Below are 18,836 nucleotides of genomic sequence, written 5' to 3'. Positions count from 1 at the left end.
CTCTACTTCTTTTTATTCTTCCAACTTTATCCTTATTCTCTTTCAATTGCTCTTTATATTTCTGCTTTTTGTTCTTTTCCTTTTTCCTTTATTATAACCTTTTCTTTCACTTTCTTTTTTTAAAAAGTTTTTCCCCTTCTCCCTCTGTATTGTCCCTTTTTCCTCTCATTTCTTTTGGTTTCTTTCATATTTCATCAGAAAATAACAGCATTATAATAAATACCAAAAATAGCAATTGTTTTAAGTACTGTTAGGAGTACCTGCTAGACCAAATGTTAAAAGCAGAGCAAATGTGGACAGCACTATTCTAAGCCTCTGGATGGAAATTAGGCAAGTCAGCATGAGACTATTATTTAATTACGTCCAGAGACTCAAACAAGAAGCCTTCTGCAGATTTCATTACAAATTATGCTGTGACTCCCTGCCAGTCATTCTTGGCATAAAATGGATTTGTGAAGCTAAGTTTTGAAATCCAAATTCTTCCTCTGTCATGCGACTTCTAGCTATCAAAATCCACTTAAAAAGTACTTTCTCCCCAAAACAAAAAAATCTCCAGTGAAAAATATGTATAGGTAAGGAGATTATACGCAAGAGTGGAAACAATAATTTTGGGGAGTGAACTAGGAAATACCTGCCAAATTGACTTGTTATAAGCAGTACAGGAAATTACATAGGAGAAAATATTCCAATCTATAAAATATAATAAAATATAAAGCATCACTATAATTTGGGGGGCCAGCTTGCCTATTGAGAAAGGAAAGAAATTTGAAACAATTAAGATAAATATTTTCATCTTGAAATTGACCAAATAGAAACTTCTGAGACATATTTATAAGTAGTGTTAATTGTCCGAATGATGAGGTTGGTTAGTTTTTTTTGAGGAATATAACAACATTATAGACTTTAATCTAAAAGATCTTTTTTGATGTTCTAGAATTTTTGTTGCATCTATTTGCTCAGACATGAGTTTTTATCATTGCTTAAAAGCTACAAAAAAATCTGGTACTATGCAAAATCATGTTACAAGACAAGAGGAATTGTTATTTCTCAGGGTTTTAGTATTTCCAAATGCTTCCAAGAGAGCATTCACTTACATAATATGATGTTCTAATTTTTTTTAACCTGGTAGTGGGGTTGAACCCAGGGGTGCTTACCACTGAGCCACATCCCCAACTCTTTTTATTTATTTCTTAATTTTAGACAGGGCCTTCCTAATGTGCCCAGTCTGGTCTAGAACTTGTGATCTGCCTGCTTCAGCCTTACCAGTAGCTAAGATTATAGTTATACAATATGATTTGATCATCTAAAGTCTCCTGAGATGCATGCAAGAGAAGAGCAACTGTTTTTAATAGTATTCTATAATTTACCACATTCCCATCTCCAAGTTCATCTCCATTCTGACTATGATAACCTGTAGCCAAACCTGCTTATAAACATGAATATAAAGTATTATTTAGGAATTAAATGCTAAAACAAAACAAAAAAGCTCCAACAAAAAATAGATCAAAGAATCTAAATAAGCCAAAATAAACAAAAAGTACCAAAGCCTATTTCCAGATGAACTCCATTCCATGTATTCCACCATTGTTAATTACCTCTCTTCTCATCTAATTCACATATCTAGAAACTTATCCTAGGATAATACAGCAAATTTACCATTACTAAATTTATTTTTGCTTGCTATTATTCATAAGTAATCTAGAGGTTCATACCAAGCAGTGACTTATAATGGTATTGATCTTGAATGTGGATCATGCACACTTACGTGATGAACCAAAATGGGTCATCTATACAGTGAGCTTGAATGACCAACCAGCAGCCACACTTCACTACAACTTTACTGTTTTCCACTCATCCTCAAAGACCCACTTTGTGGCAATAACTATATAACTATATATATATATATATATATATATATATATATATATACACACACACACACACACACACACACACACACACTTATTGACATATATACGGTATTCAAGAATATCTAACTTTACATATATCTAAATCCTATGTAATATGGATTTTTGGTCCTTCTAATAAATAAAAGAACCATATAAGCAAAGATTTCCATAGATGTGCTATGCAATCATAAGACTCAATGACTATATGAAACCAATTAATATGTACCCAAACTCCCTCAAAACTCACAAATTCACACAAAAACAAGTCATATCTAGAGAATAATAGAGTTAAATGACTGGAAAAGAAATCAATGAAATTTGAGAAGGTGGTGGTTGGAAAGAAAATTTTCTATGCTTAAAAATTTGACCAGATGACTTTTCGGATATATTTCTTTGCAAAAACAGCAGTCAATGTCCAGGATCAAATTCAACAAGCAAAATTATCATGTCAGACATAGAAAGATAAGAGGTATAACAGCTCCGTAGATCATTAATTTTGAGTTCCATTTAACATTACTAATTTAACTAATTTTATTTTGATTGCCAACTTTCATGGTGTAGTTATCTTCAAATTATTATGAAGCCCATTAACATATTAATGGAGCTAAACAAAGAAAACTAAGTTAAAAATTGCCAATGGGCTGGGGGGTGTAGCTCAGCTGGTAGAGAACTGCATATCATATGCAAGGCTCTGAGTTTAGTCCTCACCATACATACATACACACACACCACACATTTCTCCAAAAATGCAAACAAAATATACAGAGCGATGGCAAAGTTATTCTGAACATAGAAAGCTAGTAAAGTTGGGCATTTGAGATTTGACACAGTAGTTAAGGTGAAGATGCATATTGGTATATACTTGTAGGAATATAAATATTTCATTGTAGTTAAAGAGGCTTAGAAATATTTTTGAAAGTATCCAATTAAACCACTGATAATTCTAGCTTTAAAGTCAGATGGTTTGAATCTTAAGTATATAACTATCAGAGGGTTTAACCAACAGAGACTGGACCAGTAAACATGTCATGAAGCAGAACGGAAACAAATGATGCGACTCATGTTTTCAGATTATTAGTTTAGAGCACATGATGATCCTCTCAAGGCATAAAGGTAAAAAGCAAGACTTTTTCCAACTTTGCCAATTGTTCTGTGGTTCTTTTCACCTCCTTACTCCTCACAGGTGGTCAATAGTTTATCAATTCTGATAATCACTGTAATGAAAGCTAAGCAGTTTTGACCATATGGACTATAGCAAACAGGGAAGTTTTTATAGAAAAGTCAAAACTTAAGATGGAACTTTAGGTTATGTAGACAGTTAATTGGTGAGGAGAAGGGGAAAGAAAGCATGATAAAAAATCTAGAGCTTGATCCAGGCATGGTGGCATGTGTCTGCAATCCCAGAAACTCTGAGGCTGAGGCATGAGTATCACAAATTCATGGCCACCTTGGGCAATTTAGCTAGACCCTGTCTAAATATAAAAAAAAGAAAAAGAAAATAGAAAGTGCTGGAGATATAGTTCAGTGGTAGATCACCTTTGAGATTAATCTCCAGTACAAGAAAAAAAAAATCTGAAGTTCAGAAACATCAAGAAACTTGATAAAATCAAGAAGCCTATTCCTGCCAGGTGTGGTGGTGCATACCTAGAATCCCAGTGCCTCAGAGGCTGAGGCAGGAGGATTGTCAATTTAAAGCCAACCTCAGCAAAAGTGAGGCACTAAGCAACTTAGTGAGACCCTGTCTCTAAATAAAATATACAATAGGGTTGGGGATATGGCTCAGTGGTCTACTCCTCCTGAGTTCAATACTTGGTACCACCACCTCCCCCCACCCCCAAAAAACAAACAAAACTCCTATTCCTCATGAACTTTTGAAAAAGTAGGAAAAGACCTTTATTAAGTAAAGACAATCTCCTCTCCTCCCTACCACTCTTCAAAAGATTGTTATCATTGCTTCCACTTGGGCAAATTAAACCCTCTTCTCAGAAAGGGGCCTAACAATCATTTCACTAGGCAGGTATTCTCTAGGCTTCCCCTTTGCTTTTGATAACCAGATGTTATGATTTAGATGTGGACTGTCTCCTGAAAACTCATGTGTTGAGGGCTTGGTGCCCTTTCAAAGTTTGAAGGTGGGAATTTGGGAAAGTGATAGGATCATGAGGGCTCTGACTGCACCTGTAGTAGAATAATTTGAAGGCATGATTGAAAACTGTAGGAGGTGGGGCCTGGTTGGAGGAAGTGGGTCATTGGGGACATGCCCTGGAAGGGTTTATCTTGTCCTGAGTCTCTTCCTTTCTCTTTGTTTCCTTTATGGCTGCCATGAGCTGAGCAGCTTTCCTCTGCCATGATCTTCCACTATCATGTTCTGCTATATTATAACCCCAAAGCAACTGAGCCAGCTGACCATAGACTGAAACCTCTGAAACCAAGAGCCTTTTTGTCACAGTGCAAAAAGCCACCACCAGCTAATTTTGTAATGTGGAAAGAACACAGTAGTGAATTTACAGCTTTATCACCCAAAGCATTAAAATAATCAAGGCCCGAGTTTATCTATATATCTTGGGGTAGAAAACCTAACGCACAGAGTGACACCAATATTGCATAGGAAGGCCCAAGGACTTCAGCACTTCACAGCCGCATGGGTCTCAGGCACATGGTGACATTCACCTGCCCTGCTAGTGTTATTTCCATCAAAATTAACACAAAAAAATGGTTTCACTGAAACTCTATCCTTCCTTTCTCTTGACTTCTTATTCTGCAAAACCATACCATCTTTTAGTTCCCACTACTTATTGTACTTTGCCCTGCCCCAATCTGGTCGCTCACAATAGCATGTTATCTGCTCCATGCTCATACCTACTAACTTTCAGTTCTTCTTCTTAGTCCAGGGACCTTTGAACATGATCACTTGGAAAAAGGGAGCCCTCTCCAACAAGAGGCCGCTTCAGCCCAGCTTGTGCACTGTGGCCTCTAAAGGGTTTCTTTAAAGGAGGGAGCCAGACTATCCCTCACCATATGTGGAGTAGTCACTGACTAATGCATTATGACAATTTGCTGAGTATCTTATTCTTGCCAGGAATTTATTCTACATCTAAAAAGCAAACGATTCAAAAGCATCAAATGTAGGCTTTAGTCTCAGTGAAATGTAGGCGTCTGTTTCCATTGAAACTTCATGCAGGCCTTAAGGGGGAAAAAATAAAGCACAGCAAACACAAAGAGCATTGACTTGTTCTATATCTATACAGCTTCACTTTCAGTTAGAAAAAATAGTACCCCTTAAAAGTTGCAGAATAAAATGGATTTTCTCTTGTCTCAATCACAACAGTCCTATGAACATATAAATTCTAGGCTTATTTCTTTCCTCTAAATACAAATGATCACCAACAAACGGGTGATATGTCTGCCACCTTAAGCTTTTTAAGAATCATTGTATTATAATAGCTATAGAACAACTTCTTTGTGACAGACAGTATGAGAAAAGCTTTATGTAATAAAAGCTGACATCTAAAGGGGGCTTATTCTGGGTCAGCTACCAACCCAGGCACTTTAAAATATCTCACTTTGACATGTAAGATAATCATCCCAGTAACCATAGGAGGTAAGCACTATTTTGCCCACACATTATCCAGAAGAGGGGCTTCACTGTGTTAAATCCCTGTAAAGGCCATGCTCTTCTCACAATGTTTAAGTGTCACGTGGTGACACTTAAGAGAAATAGCAGATCAGATGGTTTTACTTTTCATTTTCTAGAGCAGCTACTAACTGTGAAGCATATCCTGAAAGGCATTATTAGCAACAGCAAAGATGTGAGGGGGAGCCTCCAAGCGTTTCTTCCCTTTGTGGGCAGCCAGGACTTCTGACACATGGAAAGCCAATTGTAAGGGTTTATGGCCACATAGAAGAGACTTAGATATGTCTGAGGGATGATCAGAACAGATTTCAGAAAATAGATAAGAAATTCTTTCAGGCTTGTCAGTTCTTCCCCTGTCAGGTAACATTTGCTCAAATATTTACTTATAAAGGAAAACAAAAGAAGAGAACTTTCAGATTCTTATAAAGAAGGGACATCTAATAGGAAGAGGCAGAAGCAGGTTAGACTAACATAAGGACCTGGGATTACCTCTCCCCTGGGAAATCTTCTAACTACTAACATGTCTGCCTCATAGAGATTTGGAAAATAGAGAAAAATATCAACATGCTGAGGGGTTTTGATAACCAGTCGTCAGGCATTTGAGGCCAGAGGGAATCTATGCCTCAACCAAGATCAAGGATGTGACTTTCAGGACACTGAGTGGTTCACCAAGTCACTGAAGTGGTTGAATTGTGGCTCCAAAAACTACATGGGACTTGGAGCTACTCAGAAAATATGAATATCTTGATTAGTGTGGGTAAGCTGCTACTATCAGGGAGTTGCTTGGCATTCTTATCAAAGGCGTCCTAATCTCTTTTTATAACTCTCACTTGATTAGAAAGTACTGGTGTCAAGTGACTGCCCATTTCACCCCGGCTGATGATGCCTTCTTCTTTGCAAGACTCTCGCACTCTTCATGGTCTCCATCTCATCCCCACCCATCAGACACTCTCACAGGACTCCAGCAGTGAGTGATCCTTCTCCTCTGGAGTCCTGTGGAGAGCTGGCTGTGCCCTTCCTGGAGTTATTCATGTCATATAGAACAGCAGTGTCCTAGTTACTCAATTTTATAAAGTAGTTTGCCATAAGTAACTAATAACTTTTGAGTACAAGGTAGAACGACTCTATACCTTGTTTATACATGTACACAACCACCACCTGCATAGTATAATCATGAGGCCCAAACTAATAAATTAATTATGTTAGTGAAAAAGGATCACTTGTGAACTTACTGCATTCCATTAGAAGCACCTGGATGCATGGGTGTCTCAAACCCCTATCAGAGAAACCAGGCCTGTGAGCTTATCAGTCTCACCAGCTGTAACTCCTCACCTGAAAGACAAAGGAGAGGCACCTAAGATGATGTCTGTCCATCTGTAGATGGATCACTGCTGGGTAAAGAGAGAAGAGCAGTGACTGCTAAAAAATGCAGGTTTCTTTTATGGGATGTAGAAAATGGTCTAATATCAGACACGATATGGTGATGCTTCCACAATTCTTTAAATGTCTTAAAACCATTGAAATAAGCACTTTCACTTAAAGAGGTGAGCTATCAGATATAAAATTTGCATATCAATAAACTTGATTTTTAAAACTTTTGCCATGAACAATGGAAGAGACACAAGACACATTCAAATCCCCCTTTTTTAATAAAAAATTGTCTCAAAGCTAAATAGCCCTCTGAACTTGCCCTTGCCAGCTATTCATCTTCTTATTGAAAGGAACAGGTTCCTTCCATAATCCCATGGATCATAAAAATCTACCCAGTTAGGTGGTTATTGTTTGTTTTATTTTGTTCGTTTTGTTAACATACAGACATTGGCTATTGGAAAGGCATATTGAAGCACCACAAGTGGTATTTATGAGTGGCCTCCAGAACTCTACAAATCAAATGGCACTGCTTTAGATCATATTGTCCACATAGAAAGACAGCATGGAAAAGGTGAATTTTCTTGATAATGACTATTTATTATAGAGTTGAGAAAGGGCAGAATTGGAAAGAGTTTTGAGAAGAGAATTATCTGAAAAAATCTCACAATATGGTGATAACACCAGGTCAGGGATAAAGGTGAAGAAGGTTCTGAGAGTGAGCCGTCTTCTCAATACTGTGCTGCTGCTTTGAATGCCCCAACAAAAGGCAGAGAGATGTGGGGCTGTCATGGCTTCACCTCACATTCCCACATAAATCTTGTAGTCTTATGGAACAAGCACTTGACCTAATCTTCTCTTTTAGAGGTCGTAGGTGACCTCCTAATTCTCAAATCCAAGGCTTTCTCCAAGTCCCTTAGGTCTTTCTTTAGCATTTGATGTAAATGGCCAACCCCCCATCTTTGGCTACTCTTACACTACATTGTTATTCAAATTATACATCTCTTTCTTGATCCAATAACCACAGCTTGTTTCATAAGTCTACAGGTCATTATTCACTCCACAGGGCACCTTAAAAAATACTTGAACCATTGATGAAAGAAGTGGAAATGGTTGTGAAGTCTAGAGCCAGTAATGTTAGCCACAGGAATCATGAATCATTTTACTATGATTTATTCCATGTTCATTCTTATTAAAGACCAGATCTTTAATAATAAAAATATTAGAGAAAGGAGATGTTTGATGATTCTATTAAATAGAGAACATAGGTATTTCCAAGATGAAATAAACATTCTTTTACCTTTCTGTCTCTAGTCAATTATTTTTCCATCTTCTTCATTTCTTTCAAATTTGGCCTCGGTGTATCCATTCTTCCCATCATAATCCCAGAATTCTCCTTCCCTGTAAAGGAAATATAGATTATAACTATTATAATTGTGCAAATATAAACTAGGCTCTTTCATACTGATGGATACGATCTTTCTGTTAAATCTTCTTGTTGATTTAAAATCATCAACATGGGAATTTTGTAAATTATATAAATTTTATAAAAATTTACATAAAGTTTTATAATAAAAATTGCTTTATGTAAAAAACTTACCTAAAGTTACATGAAATCATGAATGCAGTCACGAGCAATGGTGCATGCCTATAATTCCAGGGTCTTGAGAGGCTGAAACAGTAGGAGCACAAGTTCAAACCCAGCTGGGCCACACAGCAAGTCTCAAAATAAAGACTTGTAGCTGAGCATGGTAGTGCACTCCTGCAACCCCAGTGGCTCAAGAGGCTGAGGCAGGAGGATTGCCAGTTCAAAGTCAGCCTCATCTAAATTGAGGTGCTAAGCAAATAAGTGAGACTCTGTCTCTGAATAAAATACAAAATAGTGCTGGAGATGTGGCTCAATGGTTGAGTGCCTCTGAGTCCAAGCCCCCCCCCCCCCCCCCCCCCCCCCCCCCCCACCAAGCAAAAAAAAAAAAAAAGAACTTGGGAGGTGTAGCTGAGTGGTAGAGAACCTCTAGATTCAATCCCCAGTACCACCAAAATCTTTTTTCTTATTTAAAAAAATAATCATGATTTCTTACTTTTTTTGTTGCCCTGACCAAAAGACCTGATAATACCAATTTGTGAGGAGAAAAGTTTACTTGGTACTCAATAGTTTCAGAAGTCTCAGTTTATAGGCAGGAGACTCCACTGCTTTGGCCTAGAGGTAAAGCAGAACATCATCTCAGAAGTGGGTAGAGGAAGAAAGCTGCTCAGGACACGGTCACTAGGAAGTAGAAAAATGGTGTCCCTCGCCACAGACAAAATATATACCCCACAGCCACGCCCCTCAATGATTCACCTCCTCTAGCCACACCCTATCTGCCGACAGTTACCACCCAGTTAATCCCTATCAGTGGATTAATGCACTGATTAAGTTAAGATTTTCAAACCCAATCATTTCATCTCTAAATTTTCTTGCATATTCTCACACATGAATTTCTGGAAAGCATCTCATCTAAAACAGAATACTTACCCTGAAGATACTCCTACACAATGACTCTATGGGAATGAGAAACATCTCAGTAAGCTGATATTTGGCAGCACCACAGATCATTTTAATAAAAGAACATTACCTATCAACACCTGTTTAAAGTTTACCCACCCCAATCCCACCAATTATACCATTCATAACCCTATGCCCTTGGGTTTTTCCTTGGTTCTCATATTCTCTTCCAAATCCCTTCCAAAATCTTCACTCAGAAAGATCTGGAACTAAGTAAAAACTTAGGTCAGTGGTCTTGTTCTTCAGGGTTTCTTTAGATGATAATTTTAATCTTTGAATGAAAGTCTGCGAAGAAAATGGTGTGCTAGAATCGCAGGGACGACTAAGGAGAGAGAATACAGTTTATTTCTGTTATACAGTAAAACTAACTCATATTTTCTCCCATATATTATTTTTCTCTCTTCAGCCTCCTCATGCCCATGCTCCATCCTTAAACAAAGAAACCTCTTCACAAAGTGACTAACCAGAAAAGATTTTAGGTGAAATGAGGCAGAACTCTTGTGAACACCTGAGGCAGATTCTCTAGGCTCACTTCCATACGTCCCAAGTTCTCTCCACCTGAGGCAGGTAGCCAGTGAAGATGAGTAAGAATTTCACTTTCAAAGGAAAGGGAGTTTTAGCAGAAGATCCCAGGAGTCCTCAGATCACAATTCCTCATATAGATAGGAGGAAGGCTGAGGGGAGAACATTGGCTGGAACGAGGAAAAATCCTAGCCCAGGGCCAAGGAAGACATAGTGAAAACCCCACTGTCACCGTGACACTAATGTGTAATGCCAGCTCAGCCACCACCACCACCTCTAATATAGGAGTCACAAAATCTAGAGAGCCCTCACAGCTAGAGGCCATATGTTTTCCCCAGTGTCCTACTTGACAAGGAAAGGAGCATGCAAGAAGTAGGGGAAGTTGGGAAATTTTACCACCTTCTTCCAACAAGCTTGTCTCTGCAGTGAATTTTTTTGCTCACTACATATATATTTTTTTCCCCCCTTGGTTCTGGCAATTGAACCCAGGTGTCACACGTACTAAGTCTGCATTCTGCCACTGAGCTGCACTTCCAGCTCACTCGCTATTTACTTGCTGTCACAATCTACAATTTGCTGACTTCTCTGTTTTCATGATTACAAACAATCCACTGCTCAAACTGCTTGGTGAGAGGATTTTATACTCCCATCTAGCACACCAGGCATTTGCTTTCTGCTTGGCATCTGTGTTTTTAAATACTGGTTTGTCATTGTATGCGTTATTTTTGTCTCTTAGCAAAAAGTGAAATTTCTTTGTGATATGTCTATGAAACTGTGCTTGTTTTTGAAAGTGTAATTTCATGTGTGTGTTTAAGGTTAATGTTCTGCATTTTAAACCAAATGTTACTGCTCAAAAGAAAATTGAAGATCACCTGACAGTCTTTTCACTCTTTCTCTTTTAAGATCCTTGGAGGAGAGGTAAAGAGAGTTGGCCCTAGTCACACCACAATCACATAACTCATTGGTGGCAGTTAGAAAAATGACTCTATAGAAATTAGATTAGTCACCTCCTAACTAAGTATTGTCTCCATTGTAGCATGCTTCTTCTAACATGTGCTTAGAATTTCTTCCTCCAGTTTTTCTCTCAAGAAGCAGGTTCACCACCTGCCCCGTAATGATCATTGTTTCTTTACCGCCCCCTCCCGCCCCCCCCCCCCCCTGCAAAAATCTTGAAAACCCTTCCCTCTCTGAAGCAGAGGGTCTGAAAGGGATGTTTTAAAATATGAGGTAAATGAACTCCATCAAATTTTAGTTCCTTGTGTTCTTGAATCGTGCAGAACTGGAAATGTTGATAGCAATTCCTTTGTATCAGGCAATCTGGATTCTAGTACCAGCTTTGTTACTAATGAGATATAAAGCAATTGCCTCATTATTTTGGTTTTGAGTTTTTTCACCTGTATAATGAGGAGATTTTCGACTATACGTTTAACTATTTTTAGATAATTAAATATATCAATATATTAAGCATACTAATATATTGATATATTTAATATATTTTCCAATATGCAAATAATAGGTATTGGAGAAAACTCAAAGTAGAGAAAAAAAATTGTCAATCATCTATAGTCAGTGTATTTATAACTACTACTATCTATATGAAGCATTTCTTGTGAACTCTTGTAGTAGAAATCAAAATTGGGGTTACATTTCTCTGGTTTGGATCTAGAGTATCCCCAAAGGCTCATGTTTTAGAGGCCGATTGCCTTCCTCTCTCTCTTTGTTTTTCCCCACCACCATGAGCCTCCTGCATGGGGCTCAGGTCCAGGAAACAGACTCAGGGTCCTGGCAGGTGGAAGAAGATGCAAGATGCAGTTAAGATAGTAGGCAAGCTTTATTCAGAGGTGGTAATGGCCTCCAGCCTCCAGCTTTAGCTTCAGACTCCAGCCAGTTCCATTTTAGTCTTCATTTTGCCCCTTGTAGTCCTTGAGTCTTTTCCATAGCCACTTTTTATATTCAGGCCAAACAAAGAAGGCACACTGCCAAAAGGTTACATAAGGGGGTGCATGCTTACAAGTTAATGTTTATGACCTTGAGTACATATGCTGAATCAGAGTGTCTCTGGCCTTGATTAACCATGAGGTAGCCAACTCCCAGCCCTGGCTACACACTAAATTCATCACATAGCTGGAAGACTCGGGAGGGAGCCTAACTCCAGCCATTTGGGGCCTGCACCAACAATGAGGTGAACAGGCTTCCTCTGCCTCCTCTGCCATGTGCTCTCACTACAACCTACTGCACCATCACAGGCCCAAATAGGGCCCAGTGACCATGGACTGAAACCATGAACCAACATAAACCCTTGTTCTACTTAGGTTTGTCATCACAGGTATTTTGTTACAGTGAAAAAAAGTGATTAATAAAATACTGTATTCAATTTTGGAGTAATTTTAAATATACAGCTTTTTTCATTTACATTTGGTTTGGAATGGTGTTTTGCTTTGAATCTCTAAAACCACTCAGGCTTCCTCTGTAACACTCCACAGTTTTAGTTTTATTTCCCTGTAATGCATCATATTTGTTTTTCATGTTTCTCATTGTAGTCCTCATATTCCTCAAATCAATGGAGATTGGTGGACATGCCAAGTATTATTATCCCCATTTGACAGGTCAGAAAACCGAGTCCCAATATAGTGAAGTAGTTTGTTCTAATTGTATGTCCAGATGGGATCAATAATAGTGAGAGTGAATCCAAGACTACTGAGCAAATACTTAGTAACATACTATTTCCATTTTACCTGAGTTCAAAACAGAAAGCTCCATTGTCTACTAACCTGAGGAAATGAAAACTTTTTATAACTTTCATCTCTTTGTTGCTAGTGCATTTCTATGAGGAAGGATTGTTTGGCTAAAAAAACAAATTAATTAAAGATTATGTGGATTGCTATATTTTAAGTAATTGATTACTATGCTGATTCTACAAAATGAATCATGCATATATCTCTAATGATTTGGTCCAATTTTGATTTTCTCCCTGGCAGCACCATTGTCTTGTCCTTAGTGGTCTAACCACCTGTGCTAAAGACTGTGCATGACCACATCTGACCTCAGGGATGGTTCTGTTATTGTATTTGATTTGATAGATTATAATTAGGTACTTGGAAATCTAATCATAGTAATGAAATCCTATGACTGGAAACTGGGAACTAATCCAGGACTGCTTGGTTTTTGATGGAAGTATAATGTCCTACATAAATTGAATTATAATTGATCATATTAAGTGTAATGCTGACTAAATCTGTGTACTAGAACAACATTCAGTTTTTATGGTGAACTGATGAACAATTTTGGAATTAAGGAACATCAGTGACTTGATTCTAGATCACACTATGAATCTGATTTCTAATCTTCAATTGGCTAAAATCCAGAGAATGGCTATGTAGCCCAGACATGTAAAGGAAGAAGAGGGTAAAAGGTAACCTACATTGAGAGAATTTTGTGTAGAACTTGGCCTTTGTCTAGAGGCTAACTTCTCATTAGCTTTTTTTTCCTTGCCTAAAGGGATCAAGAAATTATGAGCAAGACTCCTAATTACCTTTTCTTTAGTGTTGGCCCAGAGACTCTGCTGACCTAGGAGACCCCCAGAGGGCCAAGTTACAACATTAAGAAATTCCAAAGAGGGTCAGAGGCAAATTCCAATTCTCCAGCTTTGCCAGAGTCTTTTCTTTTCTTTTTCCTCACAGTGTACAATCTCCACCTCTACTTAAGTCACTGTCTAGTCTCTCTCCCCTAAGGCATTTATTCACCTACTACTAAGGCTTCTAAAAATGTCTCTTTCAGTGGTCCACTCCTGGGACATAAATGTTGTAACAGTGGCTTCTGAGAAAAACAACTGTCTGAGGACCAACTGAGTAGGGCCTGGGCCTGGGCCATCTCCCAGGACATCTTCCTCCATTCCTGGTGTGGACATTATGAGCTCCTCCATTGTTCGTCAAAGATACATAGAGGCTAATTGAATAAGTTTGGATTCAGAATTGATGGCGCCTCTCAATCAAATATCTTAGTTGTTACCTTGAAGTCATAACATGAGAAAAACCAGCAGCCACCACAGGTCTTACTATCAAAGGTCATAGTCTCCAGCAAAAGCAGGTCAGCCTCCCTTCTTCTGAGGAAGGTTGCAGTTTCCCCAAGCTCTGACAAATCCATGCTTCCCAAAGGAAATCCTCTGAAAAAGGGTAGGCCTAAGAGTGAGCTGAAAGCATTCACTTTGCAGAAGTTAGGTGAGGGGGAGAAAAAATTAGAAAGGATGCATCAAGCTCTAAAGTGAGAAACAGTTACTGCAGACACAAAAAGGGTTACTTTTCTTATATCCACCTGTGCCCCTTCTTTCTCTTGGTGTGTCTCAAGTTTATGACAAAACTGAACTCCAAGAACACCTGTCTCTCAAAAAGCTGAGTCACCTAACAGCATAGAAGGCACAATAGGAGGACCCACAGTATTTTCAGGGACCCATGAAAACATTTTGTCTTAACACAGATCAGAAGAAAAATATAAGTGTACCATTAATGACAGATAAACAGAACCACAGGCCAGATTATATTTGCATTTATAGCAACACAACTGTAAGTCTATCTTAATATTTCTTTGTGCAGAAAATGTCCCCAAAAGTACCTGCCTTGGACCAGTAAAAGTCACAAGGCAACTTTTATCCACAGAGTTTGAACCTCGGCAGATGCTAGAATGGGCTAAACCAACCAACATCTATCTAGCTGTGGAGAGTAGGGGCCTTGGCAGGAGTAGAGGAAGGGCTTCAAGATATGTACCTGTAGACAAGTACATAGAGCATCATAGCCAGAATATGATGATAAGGGAGGAAGTTGTTGAGACACATGCTCAGCTTTATAAACTAAAGGAATGAAAAAAAAAAAAAAAGAGTATCCTGATAGAGAGGAGTGTCTGCAGCAAATGGCTTACAAAAATTTCATGTACACAGTCATTTAGGAAGACTGGTTGAGTATAGGGGTGAGGAAATAGAAAGTGGGAGCATATTGTGGGGAGAAGGATGTGGAGCAAGTTTGAGTGAAGGAGTTCATTGGAACTCAGTATCAGAGGGATCAAGCTGCTGGATAAATAAGTAAGGCTAAATTCATTGGACATTCTCCCTTCAACATGCACTTTACATTATTATCTTTCATTTTCATACGTTACATTTGATAACAGGGAGGAAAAGAAATGGAAATTGTAATCCTAAATGAAAGCTCTTTTTCTCTGTGCAGAAAAATCTCCCTCTCTATTGAAGCATGCAAGGTAAGTGTCACTGGCCCCATTTACAAAGGAGAAGGTGGAGAGGCACTCACCAAGTTTACTTAGCTCAGGGGCTGTACTCCAGGACTCCTCAGCAATATGGTTTACTCACTCCAGAATGTACTGTGATTACTTTCTACCTTATGCACACGTAACAATGAAGAAACCCAATAAACTAATGCATTTTACCACACTATCTCTTCATGGCTACTTGTACTATTTATGGAATTTAGATTAAAGGAATGTAGTTTAAAGCAAAAACTAATGATCCAGGATAAATATTAGTTCTATCTCCTCCAGAAAACAGGCATGAGCCTCATAGGATATCACTTAATCCTGGTAAGAACATTTTCTCACCCATGCAATGCAAGGTTTAGGCATCATGTATAGGAACATTCCCTGAGCTGGAGGGGAGAAAAGATCCTCCAAAGAAACAAAATTAATGAGGGTCCAGGAGATGAGACTGAGGATATTTGTCAGAGGACAAAGTGAAATTGAAGTTCCTGGAGGTGAACATTCAGATATAGGATTTGTAATAATTATAATATTCACATTAGTAACATTACTTGACATTAGAATAGATAGAATGGAGCATGGTAAAAGAAAACTCTGAAAGTCAGCTTTAGAAAAAGGTGACAGGAAGCAGCAGAGACTCTTTGGGTAGAACATATGGAAAGTGGTATTTTAGGAAAATGGCTCTGGCAATGAATCTGGATGAATCGGGACAGGAAGAAGCCATAATTGGAAAGATAAGTTGTGAGTTTGCATATATGACAGAATTGTACAGTATCTGACTCTGCTCTCTATGGGTAATTTCTGATGACTTGCAATCAGTAGACAGTAGAGCTCAGGATTTATACTTGTAGGGTATGTGTACAAATTTCCTGGGAAGATACTCAAGAAATGGTTATCTTTCTGGGACATGGGAACAGGAGATGGGTGAGATGGAAGAAACTGCCTTTCATTCAGTTCCAGTTTAGTCTGTTTCTATGTGTGCCAGGTATTTATACTTTCAAACTTAGCAATTTTTAAAAATTAGAACTTATTCTATTTTTTAAAAAATATTTATTTATCTTTCGTTTTAGGTGGATACATTAGTTTGTTTTTATGTGGTGCCAAGGATTGAACCCAGTGCCTCATGCATGCTAGGTGAGCACTCTACCACTGAGCCACCACCCCAGCCCCAGAACTTATTCTAATAAGGGATAAAAAGAGATAAAAAGATTATATCATTACATAAAGTACTTTAACCTATGTAAATCATCTTTCAAGTCTGAACCTTCATACATTTTCAATGCATACAAGGAACAGAATGTGTAGGAGCAGGCAGTAGGTAGTAGGAAATGGCAGTTGTCAGGAGCAGGGAGGACCTGGCAACCATTTGGAGGGAGGTAACTGAGGCCAAGAAAATGACCCTCCTGAGCAAAGAAGGATCAGAATCCTCCTTCCTCCTTGGCTTCCTCCAGTATCTATTAACCCTTTAATGTCCTTCTGATCTCTAGATTCCTTTAGGTTGAACTAGCATGCAAGGCTTTAGAACTTTATAGAGTAACACGTTTATCACAGCCCAGTCAAATCAATACTTTAGATGGGGAAAAAGAGCCCAAATGCCCCCAAAGAATAAGCAATTTAACTTTGCAAGTTAAATTACCAGAAAGGTATATTGTACTCAATATAGAGAATCACAGGTGAATACAGAACTAAACTTACTTCTTTTTAGGAGGAAATGTTAATCTATATATTGAAGGGAAATTATATTTGAGGCTGGTGTTTTAGTGTATTTGGTGATCATGAATTTTATTTTCTACTGCAAATATTTAAGAGACATAAGAGGCACTAGAACTGTCTGCTTATTGTTCTGAGTACCTCACTTCTAGAGCCTAGTGATCCCTTTGAACTTTCAGGAGTTTGCTTTTCAAATGCATTAGGAATGATTAGGTTCTGGGAATTACATGACTGTACTTATAAGTTAAATAGCTATATAATTTTCCCCCTGAACCTAGTTACATTTTTTCCATACTGGGACACTTTTGTGGGTGAAAGACGGTGCTACTAATAATTAAACCAGGCTTATAGACATAATCTGAGACTGTCCAAAGTAAGTAGGAAAATATGGATACCCCACTTGTAAGAGAATTGATGTCAAGGAATGACCATTTAAAAATCCACCAAAAGGTTACTACTTTTCCATAATTATAAAACCCAGACAATTCTATATCTCTATGATTCACAGGGCACTTAGGCAACACCTTAGTATTAAAAAGTTGGACTCTAAGAGAAGCATTATATAATAAGCTATACTATATCATTCCATTTGTGGTATAGCCAAAGAGCTAATCCTGCTCTGCTCTAGAGTACACCAATTCAGGGACTGAGCACCATACAAGACAATACCCTTTGTTTTTTATTGACATAATCCAATTTCCAGATATAGTTCAGGTACCTAGTTAACAAAGTAAGAGATGAGTAATAGCAAGTCCTCACAGGGAAGGGATAGTTGACTTGTAAGCTTTTTACCATGGACTGAAAAGATCATATTGGTCAAAACATAGCAGCTCTTGATAGAACTAAGTTAGTGCCTTTTAGCTGAGATATGATATCAGATTGTGTGACTATCCATCTATTTTCAAGGGACTGAGTTATTTCCAATGACTTGTAATTTTTTAGTGAAAAACCCAGGAAAGTTCTGGGCAATCTGGGACAAATTGCTTGCCTTATTTTCAGGTATAGTCCTTGAAGTTATTTATCAATCTTTATTTTGGAAGCTAGCAATTTTTATGATAATTGTATTTTTGTGTGGTTATCTTCTCCTCTCTCCCCAGGTATTTTTGTATATGTCCTTTTAGAAAAATATCCATTTATTCTTTCATTCAACATATATTTATTGCCCATTTATAATTGTCCATGCTAGGCTTAGGGGTACAATAATGGTCAGCACAAATACTTATTGCCTTTTTAGATAAATGGATTTAAAGTAGGCATTCCTTCATTTGGAACTATGGTTATGCTCTATATAAATGTGCAGAAAGAAATCTCCACCCCTTGGCACAAGCCACAAGTAGTCATGTTTGCAATGTGGCACCAGTGTCCTGGCCCACCTGACCAGACAGGCTTGAGGGTCTGATCAAAACGGACAATCAGAGTGTCTCTTAGGATATGGATTTGAGGTCCATATATCACTCCCAGTCTAGTCTGGCTCTCTGTGAATGGTGTGATACAAACTTGAGAGTTGAGAATAGCATTGTGGTATGATCACATGGCACCACCTGCATGTTAATCAGCAAAAGCATCAACAGACAGGAATCACAAGAAAGAAGACAAACAATAATAAGACACCAAGGAAAGAGAGAAAAAGAAAAAAATCGCTTTATGTCCCAAATAGACTTCCTGGTAACAGTACCTTTTGAAACAAATTCAATCACTACCTTTCGTTTCTGTAAAGTCTCTCAGTAATCTTCCAATCAACTCCCATTTCCCCCCAACTTTGAATAATGTTGGAGGAATTTCTGTTGTTTAAAATATCCTTAATTGAGACATTATCCCTTGTCGTTCTTCTAATATAGGCCCTTGTTTTGTCCCTAATGTGATGTGAAGAGTATATATAAAAGTCAGTACATAG

At 38.1% G+C, this 18,836-nt stretch overlaps 1 protein-coding gene across 1 annotated transcript in view; it reads right to left on the bottom strand.

Moving 5' to 3' along the window:
- The window catches only part of Myh15 (myosin heavy chain 15), a 163,143-nt gene extending 149,245 nt beyond the window's left edge, over positions 1-13,898 (bottom strand). The window contains 1 exon segment of the mRNA XM_071614911.1: positions 13,822-13,898. Coding sequence (XP_071471012.1) covers positions 13,822-13,898 — 77 coding nt within the window.
- Positions 13,899-18,836: the final 4,938 nt, after the last annotated feature.

Source organism: Marmota flaviventris, chromosome 8, assembly GCF_047511675.1.
Source record: "Marmota flaviventris isolate mMarFla1 chromosome 8, mMarFla1.hap1, whole genome shotgun sequence".
Lineage (NCBI taxonomy): Eukaryota > Metazoa > Chordata > Mammalia > Rodentia > Sciuridae > Marmota > Marmota flaviventris.
This window is presented reverse-complemented; position numbering and strand designations above follow the sequence as displayed.